This window comes from Amblyomma americanum, chromosome 1 (genome assembly GCF_052857255.1).
Source record: "Amblyomma americanum isolate KBUSLIRL-KWMA chromosome 1, ASM5285725v1, whole genome shotgun sequence".
In the NCBI taxonomy this organism is placed as follows: Eukaryota; Metazoa; Arthropoda; class Arachnida; order Ixodida; family Ixodidae; genus Amblyomma; species Amblyomma americanum.
Window position 1 is genome coordinate 287,223,335 of NC_135497.1, and position 17,777 is coordinate 287,241,111.

Below are 17,777 nucleotides of genomic sequence, written 5' to 3' on the forward strand. Positions count from 1 at the left end.
CGTCGCAACGGGTTCTCGCAGGGAGCAGCAAGCCAGAGCAAACGCAGGAGAGGACACCGCAGCCGGGAAAGGGTTGCACCGCGCCGCTCTACACCACTGGGGAGCGTTTGCTCAGTGTGATAGTGTAGAGGCCTTGTGCGACAAAGCGGTAGTGCTTCGCATTGTACTCTTAACGCGAAAGCCCTGAGGGTAAAATAAATGAAATGAAAGGGTAGCTTAAGAGTCGTCCAGTTTTTCTGCCTCAATATACCGCAAATTCAAGTCGCGCTCAGATTTCGCATTAGGGAGTACCGTAATCGTCGGTCAAGATTTTTACATCTCGAGATATCGCAGTGGAAGGAAGCAGTGTTGACGAAATCTCGGCCATGTCCGCTAAGAGGTTCGGGACTGTTGACCTCTTCAAGAGACGCGCGGCCAAAGCTCCTCCGATCGTTCCCCGCAACCTTATCTCTGTAAGCGCGTATTCCGCGCCCCTTTCGTGTCCCCCGTAGACTCTGTGCAAAAGCCCCCTTCTCGTGCGCGCGCACCGGCCGCCCCCGTGTCTGCACGAGGCCGATGAACGCCGGCTGAGCGAGCGTCGTCGCGCCCCGAGGCGTCTGCGCCGTACATCATGGCGCTCGGGGAAGCGAGATGTGCGTCGCCGGCGGCAGCTTGTCTCAGCTCTGCACTGCCGAGCGGAGGCTGCGCGTGCGTGCCCCAAGCTCTCATTGTCCGCGCCGCCTGTGCGCGCGGCCTGCACAGCTGCGCAGCTGCATTCCCATGGCGAAGGAGGCTGCAGCTGGGCCCCATCCGCGCTCGCTGTTGCCGACGCGGTTCCCAGGCGGGGCCGCGCGCGCCGCCCAGGCAGCCGCCATATGTGCGGGCGCGTGCCCGCAGCCATTTGCAGACGCTGCTGCTGGGGCCATGAATGGAAACAAGCCGCCAGACGGGCACGGCCCGGGCGTGCCCCCTCTGTCCCCGCGGAAAGGAAGGCGGCGTGTCGAATCGGCGCTGCATTGAGTCACTGGACAAGTTATATGTTGTCAGTCCTGAGAAGTAAAAACGCGGCACTCGCTTCAAGGGCGAACACTCACAAACACGGGCAGTACGGATATAGTGCGAAGGAAGCTTCGGGAACCGCCCAGAGCTTTAGTGATAGGGCGTCTCTGATCTTGGAGTCAACTCTGAGAGATTCGTTTGCCACTGACCCCGAGCCGGCCGGGAAGAGAGGGTTCTGAAAGTCCAGGAATTTCTCAGTTTTCGCTAGCGCAGCACACAGAACCGATGGCATCAGATATGAGCGAACGGTAGTTTTTCTTAGGTTAATATGATCTGTCGCATCGTGAATAACTGTCGTATTTGCTGAACGGACTGCAAATATCCGAGGCACTTTCAAGATGAATGGTTACATTTGTTACAAAGCGTGATGTGCAGAAATGACACGTCGTACTATGGCAGTTAATACTAAAAAAAATTAAACACGAATAAAGGTATTATCCAACTATATGGACAATTCAATCAACATATGGCACCCGCAATATATATATATATATATATATATATATATATATATATATATATATATATATATATATATATATATATATATATATATATATATATATATATATATATATATATATATATATATATATATAATATGGCCCTTCGATTTCGTGTTTTATTTTTTCCAGAATTCGGAGGGCGGGGGGGGGGGGGGGGGATTAAAACTCGCGTGATATTTTTTTGTTCACATTCGGGTACAGATCAGGTTATTCTACCAAATTTTCCGTAATTCGGGTTCTCTCGGCTCCCTTTTTTAGCAGCAAAAGGCAATTTGCTATAAGCACTCATTTTCGTGCGGGACACAAAAGGTCCCATTTTTTGGTTAATGTTTCACAAATAACATAAAGATGACAGGTTGCGCAGAAAATTACCTTTTCACCGAATTACATTTTTTTTTCTCACCTATAGCAATTATTTCGTCGCGCAAACTGTCAGTGTCCTACAGCACTTCGCGTGCATGGAAGACCTGCCTGCCGTGCACACAGTGAAAAGAGTCATTGAACATCACAGAGGCTATTTTAAACGGACAAGAAGCCTGGAGCAAGACCTCATTAGCGTGGATAGCGCTTGATGCATAATGCCAGCACCCGTCTTCTGGCCTCTGAAAGTTACTTTTCGAACATATCCGCGATTAAGCCACGTAATGAACAACAAGCGTTCAAGGAGGTTTAAGATCAGCAGTGTGATGAACAAACCTCTGGAATTACCACAAGATATGTGCTAATTTTCGTGCTTGGTCTTCAGCTTTGCACAGGAAAATTTACGTCCTCTGTGGCCTTTCCTATATACGTATATCTTAACGAACAACCCATTACCTTGTCCTTGTGTGTGAAAGAGGATTTTTTGGGGAGAACCCGATTTCTAAGAAGTGGGTTCGGGGTGCAAGGAAAACGAAGTGATTTAAATATAGTATGTAGTTGCCGTTGATGCTCTGAATTAGAGCGAAAGCACACCAACCCATTCAACCCCGGCACCATCATCCCCAGCCCAGAGTCTCTTATTGTTCTGGGTGAGCTTCAGGAAGTGACTTGCCGCACAGGTAGAACAGAATACTTGCGCCCTTTTGACAATGCATTGGGAAAGTTCAGGCTCCGAACCCTCATGCACAAATTAAAAAAAATCCTCTTGGTTAACAAAATGTGGCTGTAGGCTTTAGCTTCGCTGCAGGAAATGGCTTTAATTGCGCCTCTCAAATTTGGTGACGCATTGTTTAGCATGCCCGCTATTGCAGACCGTACAGTCACTGTGTTGAAGATATTGAGCAGCTGTGCGTTTCAGAGGGGTGTGCGTGTGTGTGTGTGCGTGTGTGTGTGTGTGTGTGTGTGTGTACACATGCATACAGATGTATGTATGATACATACGTGTGTATGTATGATACATACGTGTGTATGCAGTGTGCGCGCGTGTATGTGCGCAGATACAAGTTTTACTGGTGAACATGCGTTATCTTACGTTTTTAATACCGGGAGTACTTGCATCCTGCTATAACACTGCAATAAAGAAGCAACGATTGGTAAACACTGTTGCACACCAAAGGTTAATGTGTGTAATGCAGTCTTTTATTTCATGTCTCCTAACTTATCAAGCGTTTCTAGCTGATTTTGCCTCAACCAGGGTGCACTTACAATGTTGAATTCCTGCTTTCTCGGCACGGCAACAATGGGAGCGAGTGGTACAGTAGAGCCTGCAAACTTTTTCATGCACGTCAGACTGCTCATTTGCGGTCCATCGAGCACAGTATGTTAGTAGTGTCTGTACTCTTAATACCGCTAGCCGCAGCCCAGGTGCATCAGGCTTCGATGGCAGATGCCGCGGCTGGCAACATCTCGTTACTTGTTTTTATTTCAGTAATAAGCTACTAATAATAGTAGTAATAGTAGCGCCGGGGCCTCTGCGTGGCACTCAATTAGAGGGACCATACGCTGGATGAATTGTATCGCTGCGCCGCATAACAGCTCCGTAAGGAACTATTTGGCTCTGCATGCAAGGAGAAAGCGCCGGCTGCGGGGGCCTTATGATAGGCTTTTAGCGTATTTATTTATTCATTTAGATCACCTACATCGCCAGAAGGCATTATTGCAGGTGGGTTAAGTACAGGGGAGTCACAAAACGATAAAAAGTTCGTCATAACGCGCATGAATACATCAGTTAACAACGACCAAAACTGAAATCAAAATTATTGGAAAACATACAGAGAGTACGATAACTTGTAAAAGAGTAAAAAGGAAATACATGTAAACAGCGCGCACAGTAGTATGGGCTCAATCGCATAGATACCGTCTAGCGTCACCGCTGCCGCCACTGCGCGCGCGCAGCTGGTGCCGACGGGCCAGGCGCGGGCACCTGGTGGCCGCCGTAAGCGCTGACCGTATAGGCGGTATGCTAATAAAAGCCACCATTAGAGGCTTTTATCGCACAGCGTAGCCATACACCAGCAAACCGGTATGCGTCCACGCTAGTACATCTCCGCTATGCTAAAATCTCTACTTTTCGCTGCAGCCCTGGCGTTATCACTCACTTCAGCGAAGCCGCACAGGCTATTTCTCTACACTAGCATATTGTGTGTGAATTTTTACTGGTATTTTGGCTCTACTGAAGTACGCAACCTACCCTTTGTGGTGCTCCCCTTTTGTAGCATGTCGCCTTGAAGGTGCTTGTGCTTTTTCACGTGCAAGATTTAAGTTTTAGTACTTGTTACGGGTATGTATCTTGTAATCGCATAAAATAATGCTCGTTTGGTCTTTTTTTTTGTCTACCTCCGGAGGAATTTCGCATCTATAATGATGATCTCTAGTGGCTTGTTTTTTCCAGCGCCGCCACCTTGCTAGGTAGCAACGGCTGCATCCAGTTGGATCAATTGGTTTCCCTAAACCTAGCTGCTTCCATATTCCCCTCTCCACCTTCTCTCTTTCAATGTTCCGCAACGATCTTCTTGTCGCTATTTAATTTTCTATGCTTTCTACAGAAGAAACTATGGGATGTTTCGAATAATTACAGCATCCTGAATTTTCATGATTTCCTCATGCATGTGAAGTAGCAGGTTGTCGTACTGCTTAAAATACGCTCCGTTCTCCGTTCCCTGCCTGTCAATACATGATGCAGCATTTGTCGTTCACATGTTCAAACTTCTAAAATTTTTTTCTTAAGCATCCTTTGCTGGCCTGGCAAACAAATAAAGCAGTTCTCTTGAAGACATCAGTTTTTCTTTGTTATCTGGGGGTTCATGTACACTCTTGACAATTGCCTACCCAGCATTTTAGTTCTACATCAAATCTCCTAATATTTCGCTTTTTTATTTCAGGCTTACTTTGACATACCCGAACCCCCTCCTTGACCGCTCATACTTACTTATAAGCAACGAAGATGGATAGTTTTGATTTGCCATTTAAAACCACATAAACGATCTGAAGACATCTTTCGGTGAAACCTTGTCATTATTGGTGTATTCTACCTTGCGACATCTCAGTAAAATACTACTTAAAACGTTGTCAGTGCATCGTGTTTTTTTTCTTTCGAAGGTGTTTGTCCTATATTCATATAGCTTATGCTCTCTCCAGTGCGCCCTTCGACGCAAAGCAACGCTACTTTTATTCATTCATTCATTCATTCATTCATTCATTCATTCATTCATTCATTCATTCATTCATTCATTCATTCATTCATTCATTCATTCATTCATTCATATGATGGCCTGAGGCATACGTGGGGGAAACAAGGGAGGGTTAGGTGTATGGGTAAGAACGCCAGACCTCGAAACGAAGTCCAGCAGCGCTCCGAGCTTGCTGTTCCATGGCGTCGCATGTCTGGGTATGGTGGGCAGAGGTGTAGCGGGTGCAGAGGCTCATCGTGCTGGGGCACTTTCAGATGCAGTTGGGACAGGCGATCCTGGTTCTGCTGTATCGACTCGGGATGTTCGATGTACACGCTGCATTGCCCCTCCGATATCGGTGGGGTGATGACGGAGTGAGGTATAGATACGGGGGGGGGGGGGTTAAGAAGGTGCAGGTCAGGCGCGGGGACTGCCTTGTGTTATTTGTGTGATTGCACTGGCTGAGTCGCGGGCACGTTGAAGGAGCGTTTCAACGGGAAGTTCGGCGATATTATCGTCTGAGGCTTATCGGGAGGTTTGCCAATTTACGGTGAGGGTCATTATTTGCGGCGGCGGAATCTGTACAGTAGTTGCATCCATATGCGGTAAGGATCGATACCCATTGTTTCGGGGCGGCAACGCCAATTCAGGATAATGTTGTCCGAATGACATGCTAGATCAGGCGGCGCTTCATTATGGCCAATGTGCATATCTTGTCGAGGTGAATAATCGGTGTCATTGCCGAAGTGGAGTCATGCTAACTCCGTGGCGGCGACGCTCCCTTCGAGTGGGCGACGGAGTGCTTTGAACTTTTGTTGATAGATGGTGCCACAATTTTTTGCAGAGGTGTCCATCCGCTGCAAAAAGTGTGGCTGCGATATCATCCTAATCATCATCATTTCGTGGTTGAAGCGGTAACGACGTCACCGTGTCGTAACAGCCTGGCGTGTGAAAACTGAAGTGAACGCTATAGGCTATGCTCTGAAACTAGGGACTACATTAGTTTCTAGATCATCACTTCTGCCGGCGTGCGATAGCTATCGCACTCGCTGAAAAAGGTTTCTAGCATCGGAACACCTAAAAATGGGCGCATGCATTGAGCGAAAAATTCTTGGTAAAAATCTACAGCGTTTATAATAAAACCGTTGCGGAATCAAGGACCTTGGACGCCAGCTTCTCCGTTTCGCCGCAAAAATTGGGTGGTTTTTTTTGGGGAAAGGAAATGGCGCAGTATCTGTCTCATATATCGTTGGACACCTCAACCGCGCCGTAAGGGAAGGGATAAAGGAGGGAGTGAAAGCAGAAAGGAAGGAAGAGGTGCCGTAGTGGAGGGCTTTGGAATAATTTCGACCACCTGGGGATCTTTAACGTGCACTGACATCGCACAGCACACGGGCGCCTTAGCGTTTTTCCTCCATAAAAACGCAGCCGCCGCAGTCGGGTTGGGTTCTTCAAATTCTGTATCGAACAGCGCGAACGCAGAGAAGCACGACATACAAGGAAGCAGACGAACACAGCGCTGACTCTCAGTGGAAGGTTTATTTTCGGGCTACTAAGTATAAATACATAGATGACACCGGCATGGAAAGATAGACGACGCGCCAGGAAAGAAAAACGCGACAACAGCAACAGAAACACTCGGGTAGTTAACAGAGATTATCAGTCCCCCAGAAGTGACCGCTCTTTTTGCAACAGTGGTAACGAAGGGGCGCTGACACACGTATTCCTCTGCTTCAATATCTTATGTGCCTCGACTATTTCCTTTGCAGTTTTGTCCCCGTTTTTCGCAATCACTGTTCTGAAACTTTATACCAGTGTTCTTGTACTCTTTCATTTATGCAGCAAAGAACACTGCTATGCAGTTTCAAAAGTAGTTTCTGGACACCTCGGAATTCATTGCCGGGATTATGAATGGGCAAAAGGGAAGGAAACGCAGTGCGTGCCGCTGTATCGTGAAACAAGAGTGATTGCAAAATATGTTGAAGCAGGGGAATTCATGTGTCAGCACCTCTTCGTTAGCACTGTTGCAAAAAGAGCTGTCAATTCTGGGGGAATGATAATCTCCGTTAATTTCCCGAGTGTTTCTGTTGCTGTTTTCGCGTTGTGTATCTTTCTATACCGATGTAATCTATGTATTTATAATTAGTGACACATAAATAAACCTTCAGTTGATAGCGCTGTGTTCTTGTCTCTTGTGCATGTCTGTGTTCGCGCTCTTCGATGCTTGACTAACTAGCCAGCCAAAACGTTCTAGCACAACTTAAAATTCAGCTGTCGGTCCCTTTAATGGATATACCTGATTATATCTCCTTCAAGTACTTCGTTGGTCGTAGTATGCGATCTGCTGCTTAACGTCTCGATGCTGCACGTGGGCGATGGGCCGTAATGGAGGCTATTTCGTGTGTACTGACATCCCAAACCACACGTTTTTTTTTACACAAAAAAATCAATGCGACCTATGCGGCGATGTATGCGTTAGCATTGGAGTCCGCCTTGCGCTTGCGTCTCCTTCAGTTGCTAAACGACGCCTTGACTCCGCAATGACACCCCTGTTGCACTGAGCGGCGAGATCCCCATTAAGCTGCTGCTGCTCCCATCTAAGCTGCTGAAGCTCAGACCGCCGACTACGTCGCTGACCGAATGGGCAGAATCCATCACTCCCTTCTCTATCGCTGCCGGTTTAAAATGACATCGTTCACTGGACAAGTCCAACGGCTTCGGAGATTGGAGCAGAACTTTCAGTCTATGTCCGACCGCTACGAAGTGTGAAGGGGAACTGAAGGAGCTGGCGCTGCTGACCTGTTATGGAGCGTGTGTGTCCTCCCACCCTCTCCCTGTCTCTGATTGGCGGCCGCGCCTCCTCTTCACGTGACTTCTTCCATCTAGTCCGATTGGTCATCACCTCCTCTCCACTCTGCCACAAACTCCTCTCCACATTTAACTCTGTGGCCACAAACTGACACTGCCGGACAGATTTTGCGCAGATGGGAGTAGTAACGTCCAGTGACTTTAATACCAACGCGTTAAGAAATAGCCTAGTGGGAGGTTACCGCGCCTGTGCAACACTATGGACCTCCTTCACCCCGCGACGTCACGAAGATGCGGTGGCGCTGATGTTAGCAGCGACTTTCGCATGGTAGGCAAAACAGGTTCCGCTTGCCCGTGCCGACCGCAGCTGCCGCAGCTACCGGCGGCTGCTTCAAGCCTGTGCACTGCAGAAGCAGCATGTATTGACCAGCTGCGTCACTGCTGGATCCGCGTAGTAGCATAAAAAATATTAAATTAGCCTCGATAGGTTTCTCGCGCATAAATGCCGCATTCGGAAACTGGCCAACAGGCATTGGGCCACGGTAGTAAAGCGCGAAGTCTGGGATTCGATAGGCAGTGCCACTCAATGCACCTATAGCATGCAAGTTACTGCGTTCATTCACCTGAACTTCAGGATAGTAGGCTAATAATTGCTCAAGGAAAAAAAAGACATGCAGCTGCACACGTATTTATCACCTTGAGCCGGTGTGCACGGGGCGCCGGCAGGTTCACTCGCCCCCAAGGAATGCGTTTTTTTGTTAATAGCACACCATGTTTTAATGGCGCGTTTTATGACATTTAATATTTACTTGAAACTGTTTCTTGATATGACGACGTAATTATTTCATTCGAGTAGAAAGAAGTCTGGTAAGTTGTGTCAATCTTGCGCGGTCGCGTTGGTGTGCTTAGAATAGCGTACCTTAAGTATGCTATGTCATGTTTCATGAGGTAGTACATGATCGCGAAGGTTGTTTGGAAAGAAGCAGCCGCAGGCGTGCTACTAACAGTCACGTGGCGAGATTGAGAGGGGACGCGGCAATGAAAAGTGTTTTCGTTATTCATGCATGTGATATGTAACTAAACTTGGTGCAAATATCAAATTCCTACGCTAGTTTCAGTAATTCCTTTTATTTATAGCTATACCTGGTGCAGTTCTGGGTAATTATAATTAACACCGTCGTCAAGTTCCCGCAAGGTCTCAAATAATTGAGTAGATAGTGCGCAGTTTTTTTATGCCAGCATGTACATAAAGCCCTGTTCTGTACGATGACGCGATTAGTTCTTTTTCTATATGATCAGTACTTATGCATGCATAGTTACATGAAAACGTTTCTTACAAGAAATAACTAACACAGTACTGCACGTGTAGGGAAAAAAAATCGAGAGGTTTATTACGCTCCTCAACGTCTCAGGAATAGTTTGCGACAAATGGAATCATTTGATTTTCATGCGAATTACGAAGGTGAGTGATCCAGTCGCAGAAAATGTGAGAGGTCACAAAACGAACCTTAAAGTTTATGGCATCTTCGCTTTCGCTTTGGTCAAAAAAATGCGGCACTGAAATCAAAGAAATTACCTCACAATTTTTGACGACCACACTTCTAAAAAGCTTAATTTATAAATTTGTACTCAATATTTTGCTATAATAATTTAGTCACGAAACTAGACTTCAGGGCTAAGAAAGAAATAATTCTAGAAATCAAAAATTTTCACCAAATCGACCAGCTTAACAAGAGGACAAGTCGGCCTGGCTGGTGCGTGGTCATGCGGCTAAAAACAGCGCTAAGCGAGACAGAGGAGATCAGGGACACGACGCTGTCCCGACTTTTCGCACAGCGCGATACGTACATATGTCAGCAGACGATGAGCGCACGTCTGCTCCGACGAAACAAGGCCAGCACTTCCCCTCACTATTGTCCCGAAGTAAAATCATTCCGGCTAGTGCAGAGTGTCAAAACTTGTTTTATTCAATGCCTGGCCGCATAAATAAACGGCAGGAACGCTTTCTACATGTTTACTACTAACCATATATACAATACAGTGGCAAACTATTTCTCTTTATAGGCCGCACGTGGCCGACGCGAGCTCGTGTACTTCAACAAATTACTAAGTTGGAAGCATCGACCATTGCTATGATTCGCAGAAACTGGAAACGCGCCTACAAGCCCTGAAAACCCGCGCTCAACACTTATCCGCGACGCCACTCCCCGACCTTTTGCCTACCACGAGCTCGCTAGCGACTGCAGCGCCACCTCGTTTGTTTACAAACATGCAGGAGGTCCATAGGTGGGGTGCTGTATGCGCCGTTTCCGCACAACACAGCGGCGCCTTCTCCGCTGAGAGGCGCGTACGGCGCAAGCACTAGCTCCCGCCTCTGCTCACAGCGCCACAAATCCATAGCGCGTAAAGCCCCTGGAAAAATGGCTGTGGCTTAACTGTGGCACAGCCTGGATATACAAGCGAAACCTCTAATTATGCTGTGGTGAAGCTTTGTTAATCACAGTCGCAAGAGTATTGTTGACGGAGAGTTAGGCACAGTCGCTGAGCTGTGGTATCACTCTTTATTTTTGCTCCTTTATTGCTACGAAGACTACCCGATGGTCGGTGAAGTAGTTGACTGCTGTCTCCATTTTTGTTACGCAGTATCGAGACGCCAGAGACTCCCTTCGGAAGTCCAGATCTATCGTAGTCCCCCACTGGGTTGTTGGGACGGCACTCTGCCTGGTTCCGATAGTACTGCGCGCGTGCACTGCACGGAGGCTCCTCGGCGTTCTCCCCACGACGTCTGTGCTCGCACGCCCCGGCGCACTAGCTCGCTCTTCCTCAGTCTCTGACGCTAGCTTCGCGCGCTTGGCATTCCGGACTCTCTCCAGTGAAGCAGCTCGCCGGCCGATATGCGCGGGGTGGTCAGACGCCGCTTTCCGACGACGGCTCAAAGCCTCCCGCTCCTGCGCAACGCTCAGAGAATACGGCCTGGCCTCGCTGTCATGCATGCAAAGAAAAACAAACTTTTTTTTTTGTAGCGAGAGCTACACTTGGCTACCAGTCGAGCATTTCGCTGTGGTCCCGAGAGGCAGGTTGTGCGCATGCGCGGTGGCCGGAGAGGAGCAGCAGGTGCGCCACTCGTGACGTCAGACCTTCGCCGCCGCGGTCGCGCGCCGACTCCAGCGTCGGCGCCGCGCGTGACGTGAGCGGTTGTGCGCATGCGCGGCAACCAGAGAGGAGCAGCTGGCCGGCCTTCGCCGCTGTGGCCGCGCATGACACACGTGGATGCCACGTGCTAGCTATGCGCATAACATCGCATGCACAGCTGCGTGTATAAAATGCTGAGATGACACGGCGGCCGTATCACAGTCGTTTCGCATGGGTGACGAGACGGAGAGTCCGGCCGCTGTTCAGCGGCGGTATCGACAGGAGAAAATCCATTTCTTGCTGCATATAACCTGGCATAGCCTAGCTAAGCCACTGCCATTTTTTTTCCTCCATGATGGCCAAGCTCGCACTGACTAGGCCAGCGCGGCGCTCTTAGCCAGGTGCACGGCGAGCCGCGTAGTCAGGACTCAGGCGGCGACCCAGCTGCGGAGAGCGCATGCGCCAAGCCGGCGGCGGCGGCGGCGCAGCTCAGGTCAGATGAAGGTCAAACTACAGCCCACGGCGAAATCGGCGCTCCTAGGCCAGTAAAGCATTCGCTTTAAAATAACGGCGCCGCTCCTCTTCGCTCCTCGTTTCTGTCCTGTGCTACGCCAATGACGCTAAAGAACCAGGCAACTCAACCGCGATGGCCTTTGTGATTCGTCCCCACAGACGCGGGTGAGGGCGCGAGCAGTACCTGAAGACGAAGGTAGCGCGCAGCGGGTTCAGGGGTTGTCACATGACCGGTCCCTCGGCAGCGTCACTAAAGTAGGTTATAACTTGAAAAAAAAAAAACAGCTGTTGATAACACTGGGCTACAATCCGCGGAGACCTGTACTACACCGCTGGCCAATCGCAACAGTAAACGAAATCAGCTTTTTAATGTTTGGCTGCATTAAACAAGCCAGGTATCAGAATTATATAGAACTTATTATTTGTTTATTGTCATAAGCTTCTCGTTGAGGTAATAAGAAAAGTTCCAATAATGGACTAATTTTTTTGTCGTAGAGGAATTCTGTGCGGTGGTCCTAAATGTGGACGGAGCTATCAGTCTAAAGCACAAGTTGGTGCTGGCGAAGGGCTCGCAGCAGGGTTACTTGATTTGGCCGTGCGCACCTCGCGCCTGTGGAAGTTTTTTTTTTTTTTTGCGGCTCAGAGTGGAGCTCGCGCGGGGCATGCAACGCTTTCGCTATGGAAGACGTGGGACTGTTGTTTCGGCCGCAGTCAGCAGCTGAGGTTCGGCGTGCTTGCCAGCGTAAGAAAAAGCGTCAGCAACGGAGAAATTCAACCGTGTACGTGAGACGGAACGCGAAGCCGCGAGCTTCGCGGCCAAACCAAACATCGTCTCCAGATGAGCGCAGCATGGGTTCGGGAGTGGAAAGCATCCGGACTAGATGCCCCTTTGGCTGTAACCGGACAGCCGCCGGAGTCGCCGCCAGCTAAGCGTGTGCTGACGGCTGAACTGCGTGCTCACAAAGGCGAACCGCAGCGGGCACGCTGCCGCGGGTGTATACCTCTTCGCTGACTGGTTCGTGTTAGGGAGTGGCTTAGCTGTTAGGCGTTACGCAGAAAATCCGACATCGGCGTTGTCGTTGTGAGCGACAAATAGGGTGGCCACCCGCCGGAGGAGCAACGTAGGTGGGCCACCTAGGTCACGTGACACTGTGGGGGTCATCACAACCTACCCACCGGATTGTGAGAAAACTAACCACACTGGTAGGCGACTGTTAAATTAACGGTTGATAGCGAGAGGTTGTTCGAGGAGAGCAACTTAATTGGGTCACACAAGCCCCACAGCTGGCAGCGCCTGCCATCGCAGGGCAGTGGAGCATCCCTTAACCGCTCCACCATTGCGCAAGTGGTATGAGGACTCCCAAGTACATATGAATATAAAGTTGAGAATGACCAACTCCCGCACATCTGAGCATTAACGCTATCGCGACATTTCCTTAAAGGGTAAATCTGCAGCGATGGCCTAGTGGTTGAGCAACCGCCTCGCATGCGGGAGGTACAGGGTTCGATACCCAGTGCCGCCGGGTATCCACCGGTAATACAATGGGTGCAAGCTTCCCCTGGCATGGTGCTCGGCTTATTCAGGGCGAAATACTTGGGAGATGGGTCGTTGACCCCACCTTGAGCAACCTAGAATACCTTGTGCCATGGCGCTCTTTGGCCGCAGATGTTCTTGCGCCATAAAAATTACCCATCATCATCATCACCTTCAAGCGGAGCTTAAGTGTCGCATTTATTATTTTTTTACCCCATTTCTCCTCCAATGAGGTAGAAGAGCCGCTCCCAGGGATTAATCCCGCGATTTTGTTCTCAATTACCAGCCGAACGCCAACGCCGCTTAGTCACCGCGGTCGGCCTTCGTTTGTCATGCTACCACGCGGGCATCCAAAGCTATCTACCAACAGTCAAGGCTGACAGTAGCACGATGTGACATTTACAGAGTGGAGTTCAAAACGTACGACCGGACGCCACGTCGTCCGTTGCACAACTTGCCAGCTCGGGTCCTTTACTGGGCGCAAATGGAGTGCTTAAAGTCTGGCTCGATTTCGAGCACAGACGGAGAGGGAAATAAAGAGAGAGAGAGAGAGAGAGGGAGAGAGAGAGAAAGTGGCTGGCGGCCTGTTTCACACATCGTTTTATGCAAAGGGAAGAATCATTTTGAAAAGTCGTTGTTTGCTCAGTTTTCATCACAGACCTGAAACAAAAATCTCCACGCTCTACCAGTGTTGTTGTCTAGCCTTGGAGCTGAGCGGCCAGATCTCGACTGACTTATGGTGGTAAGGGGCACGGGTAAAAAATGATGCCTTGCTTCGGATTTATGCAGTGTCTACGTTCCTGCACGGGGCGTGCCGGTTCCCTTGCAATATTGGAGACCCCCCGAGGCCCTGTTGGCTTTAAGCACTGTGCATATACTATGGGTAATGAGAGAAATAAGAGGATTTTTTACAAGTAGCTTCAGCATCACATGCTGCAAATGCCGCAAGTACAATTTAATATTTCGGTGGGAAATATTGCCATTTCCTAAAAAAAAACACATATCCAGGACTGACCTGTAAGAGAACAGAAACCTCCTATTTCTATATTGCCGATTTCTAAGTTCGGTCGCAAATTCCATTTAGTGGGTGAAAAGTTTTCCGGTACTAAAGCAGTTAATCCTCGACGCGCTATCTTACTCACGCTAAAAATAAAAAATAAAAATGCTCCACTGAAAGAGCGTATATATGCACGTCTGTTCAGGAAAGGCCTTGCTCAAGTTTTGTTCTTCGCACGCAAGTGCAGAACTGCGACGTAACATAAAGGTGCGTCAGCTGCGCGCCTTGCTTACAATGATTTTCTCTTGCTTTTTCTTTTTCTAGTTTTTATCGCAGCTATCGCCAGATGGCGCTGCCGGCGCAGTGGCGCAGTCGCTGTGGCTTTAGGTCGCCTAGTCAGATGTAGCTCTGAGAATCTTTCAGCGGTCTTGTTAATATCAAAAGCTCCCGGTTGATTTTTTTTTAATCCCTTACTGCTCATTACATTAGAAACAAGCTACGCTCCTCTTCGGTTATTCTTGGCACGCGGCCAGAACTTGAGTTCTCGTGCTTTCTTTCGCCCAGAGCGAATCGCGGGGCGGCCGCTGGTTTCACAGTGTGCCGTTCTGTGACAAACGCCCTGACACGACATTTCCCTCCGCGCAGGTGGTTGATTCAGATTTCTCGGAATTATGTTGCCGGCTTTCGCTCCTTGAAATCTGTTGTCAGGGTTGCTTAATCGCTGATGATAAACTGTGTTGAAAACGCGTGCTGAGCGTAAACGCTACAGATTGCAGCGTCGTGTCCCGCGCATCCCCGAGTACAGAGCACTCTTCTTCGTGAAGTTTGCGGAGGTGGTCGAACCGACGGTAAGGAATGCAGGCCTGGATGCTCAGTATCCGCCCGGCCGTCGATTGTTCTCACTCCTGGCTATTCCCACATAGCGTGCGAAATTTTCGCGCTGCATATTGTAACGTTGGATAGGCTTTTCATCGAGATACCGAGGCCTGTGTGTGATCATGCGCATTCAAATTTTGTTGACATGGCTCGTAAGAATGTGAACATGTGGACGCCTCCTGTAAAGCCGCAGTTCAATCGATTGAATGTATTGATAATAATCCTAATTTATCTCAGCTCCGTTATCTGTGAATGAAGAGTTTGTGAAGCTGGTAAGATTAACAAGACTCCGCGCGAAATCGCCACATGCAACACCACACCGCGCGCTTCGTCCGTAATCGCAGCCTGTTCTAAGAACGTCCTGTTAGTCTTGGTAGCGTTGTTTTGTGTCTCGCTGTTGCCAGGAAGCTGCTGTCATGCCCCAGATTTCATTTACAGATCATCTTTTTAGATAAGCAGGTTCTGGGAATCATCTACATTATAGGGCATTTTCCGGCCGATGATCTGCAATGACTGGTAGATGGAGCTTATCGTGTTTACCGCACGTTATTTCATGCTCTTAATTGGTTTGTCCATAGAAGGACAAACCAAATAAGAGTAACGTTAAGCGACCGGAAGCGGGCAGAGCGGGCGGGGGAACAAACGCGTGTTAATGGCATCCTAGTCGAAATCAAGAGGAAGAAGTGGGCTTGGGCAGGGCATGTAATGCGAAGGCAAGATAACCGCTGGTCCTTAAGGGTAACGGAGGGGATTCCAAGAGAAGGCAAGCGTAGCAGGGGGCGGCAGAAGGTTAGGTGGGCGGATGAGATTAGGAAGTTTGCAGGCATAGGGTGGGCGCAGCTGGCAAATGACAGGGTTAATTGGAGAGACATGGGAGAGGCCTTTGCCCTGCAGTGGGTGTAGTCAGGCTGATGATGATGATGACGATGAGGACTTCGTGCTCGATATTTTCAGCTTCAGCCTCGTCCCATGGGAACCGAGCACGCTGCTAGACCGGCGCGTGTGCCAGATTGCGCAATACGTGCTGCTACAACGCTGAGCGTGATGTTCGCACGTTTGGCTTTCCCAGAGGCCGCTCGCCCCAACTTGCGGCGTGAACGTTTTTTTTTCACCACATTCTACAGGAACGCCTCCTCCGTAAGCTACCAGTGCGTCTTGACTTGTTAACAGTTATCTGCGTTCTCTCTCTTCAGCCATACTTTTTTGTTCGTGAAGATCAAAACCTGAGCCTTTGGCTTTATTGGTTTCAACACAGCGGAAAGCCAAAGAGTTCTTCCTGCTTTTGTTATTTGGTTTTCATATCCGGCATGCAAACTTCACATTTTTGGCAGCCAAAAGGTAGAAGAGCGTGTTGCAGTTTAGATGTGCATCCACATTTGCTCGATTAAATCTGGGGTGACAGAAAGCTTCCGCACCAGCGGAATTACTGATGGAACCTCAGCGATGGACGCCGCAATGGTATCTCGTGACGTGGTAGCGACAGCCGTGTTGGATGGGACGTCGTCACCTGGTTAGTCACGAGAACCTCTCTCATGTGTTCGCAGATCTGGCCGCTACCACCACACCGTCTCTGGGCAGTGGTGGCCCGTCGTCGCAGCATCTGGGCTGCAAGATGCCGGACTCACCTCAGGACATCAAACCCTTGAGCCCGACTCAGCTGCCCAAAGTCTCATCCATGCAAGGTGAGCGATTTTTATTCTTCAATGGTTAAAAGTGAGCGCACTCATGTACAGAGGCCACGTGAAACAGTGAACAGCCAAAGAGTTCGTCGACACTGGTTTTCAGCCCGCGGTCCCTCTAAGCCGTAAGGCGCATTGCTTTAAAACTGAACGCTGTGGCATCGCCTCGCTGCCGTGCAGTAAGCACTGCAATGACCAACTACGAAGACCCAGAGTAAAAGGTGCCGTCAAATGTTCATGTGGCGAGAACATCGTATAGGCTACGTGATGGCGCCACAAGCATGGCAGCCATGCTGTGCCTTGTCTGGAACTGCGCGTTGCTGCTGGAAACGGTGGCCTTTGTTTGCATGTAAATGCACAGGCTTTCTTTTCCTCCCGGGTCTGCCCCCAGCTTCGACTCCTGCAGACTTCCCCATAAGCGTTCGCTACTGCTTTCGCGGTCTCCACCTCCTCTTTCCTCTTATCGCCAATCTGAGAGCATCTGTTCGACCGCTTGTCGAACCGACGCTCTCACAGACTGCATGCGTATTTTCGGCGGGCATTGTCCTTTCTTCTGTACGGACGTATTCAGTTCGAGTTGAGTGCAGCATGTCTAATGAAAATGCGCTCGGAGGTGCGCAAACCGGGACCGTCCTTAAAGGTGACGGGAAGGAGGGGGGAGGGGTCGTGATTAGATGAAGTAATCTATTTACGCTAAAATTTACCACACGAACTACCCGCGTCGCGTGTCGGTTATTGACACCCATCGTGTTGTTACCGCGAAGCACATCTAGTATTAGCGTATGCTGCACACGTTTCAAACGCAGCATACGAACCTGCGAAGAATAGAACGACGCGCATCTCACATGCGACGCTGTCGCTCTGCGCAGAGTACAGGACTTGGAGCGACTACGTCATGGAGTTCGCAGATGTGCACCTACAGTGTGTCAATGTGGATGAGAGCAAGAGATGATAAACACGCTTTTTTTTCTCTTGGTGACATAGAAGCGTGGTGCGTCAGGAACTGTAGCACTACACGAACTTCGTGCTTGCTTTCGATTCCTCTGAAAAAGGTCGAAAACAGGTTCACTCAAATATTATCCGCGCGACGCAGACGAGCAGAAT

General features: G+C 49.2%; 1 protein-coding gene across 7 annotated transcripts in view; it reads left to right on the forward strand.

Moving 5' to 3' along the window:
- nvy (CBFA2/RUNX1 partner transcriptional co-repressor nervy) overlaps positions 1–17,777 on the forward strand; it is a 161,423-nt gene that overhangs the window by 119,401 nt on the left and 24,245 nt on the right. For all 7 annotated transcript variants that reach the window (XR_013311307.1, XM_077649498.1, XM_077649499.1 and 4 more), the window contains one exon: positions 16,539–16,676. Coding sequence is in view for 6 of the 7 variants with exons in the window: in XM_077649498.1 (XP_077505624.1) it covers positions 16,539–16,676 (138 nt within the window). In the remaining variant the exon portion in view is untranslated. The remainder of the gene's footprint in view (positions 1–16,538; positions 16,677–17,777) is intronic.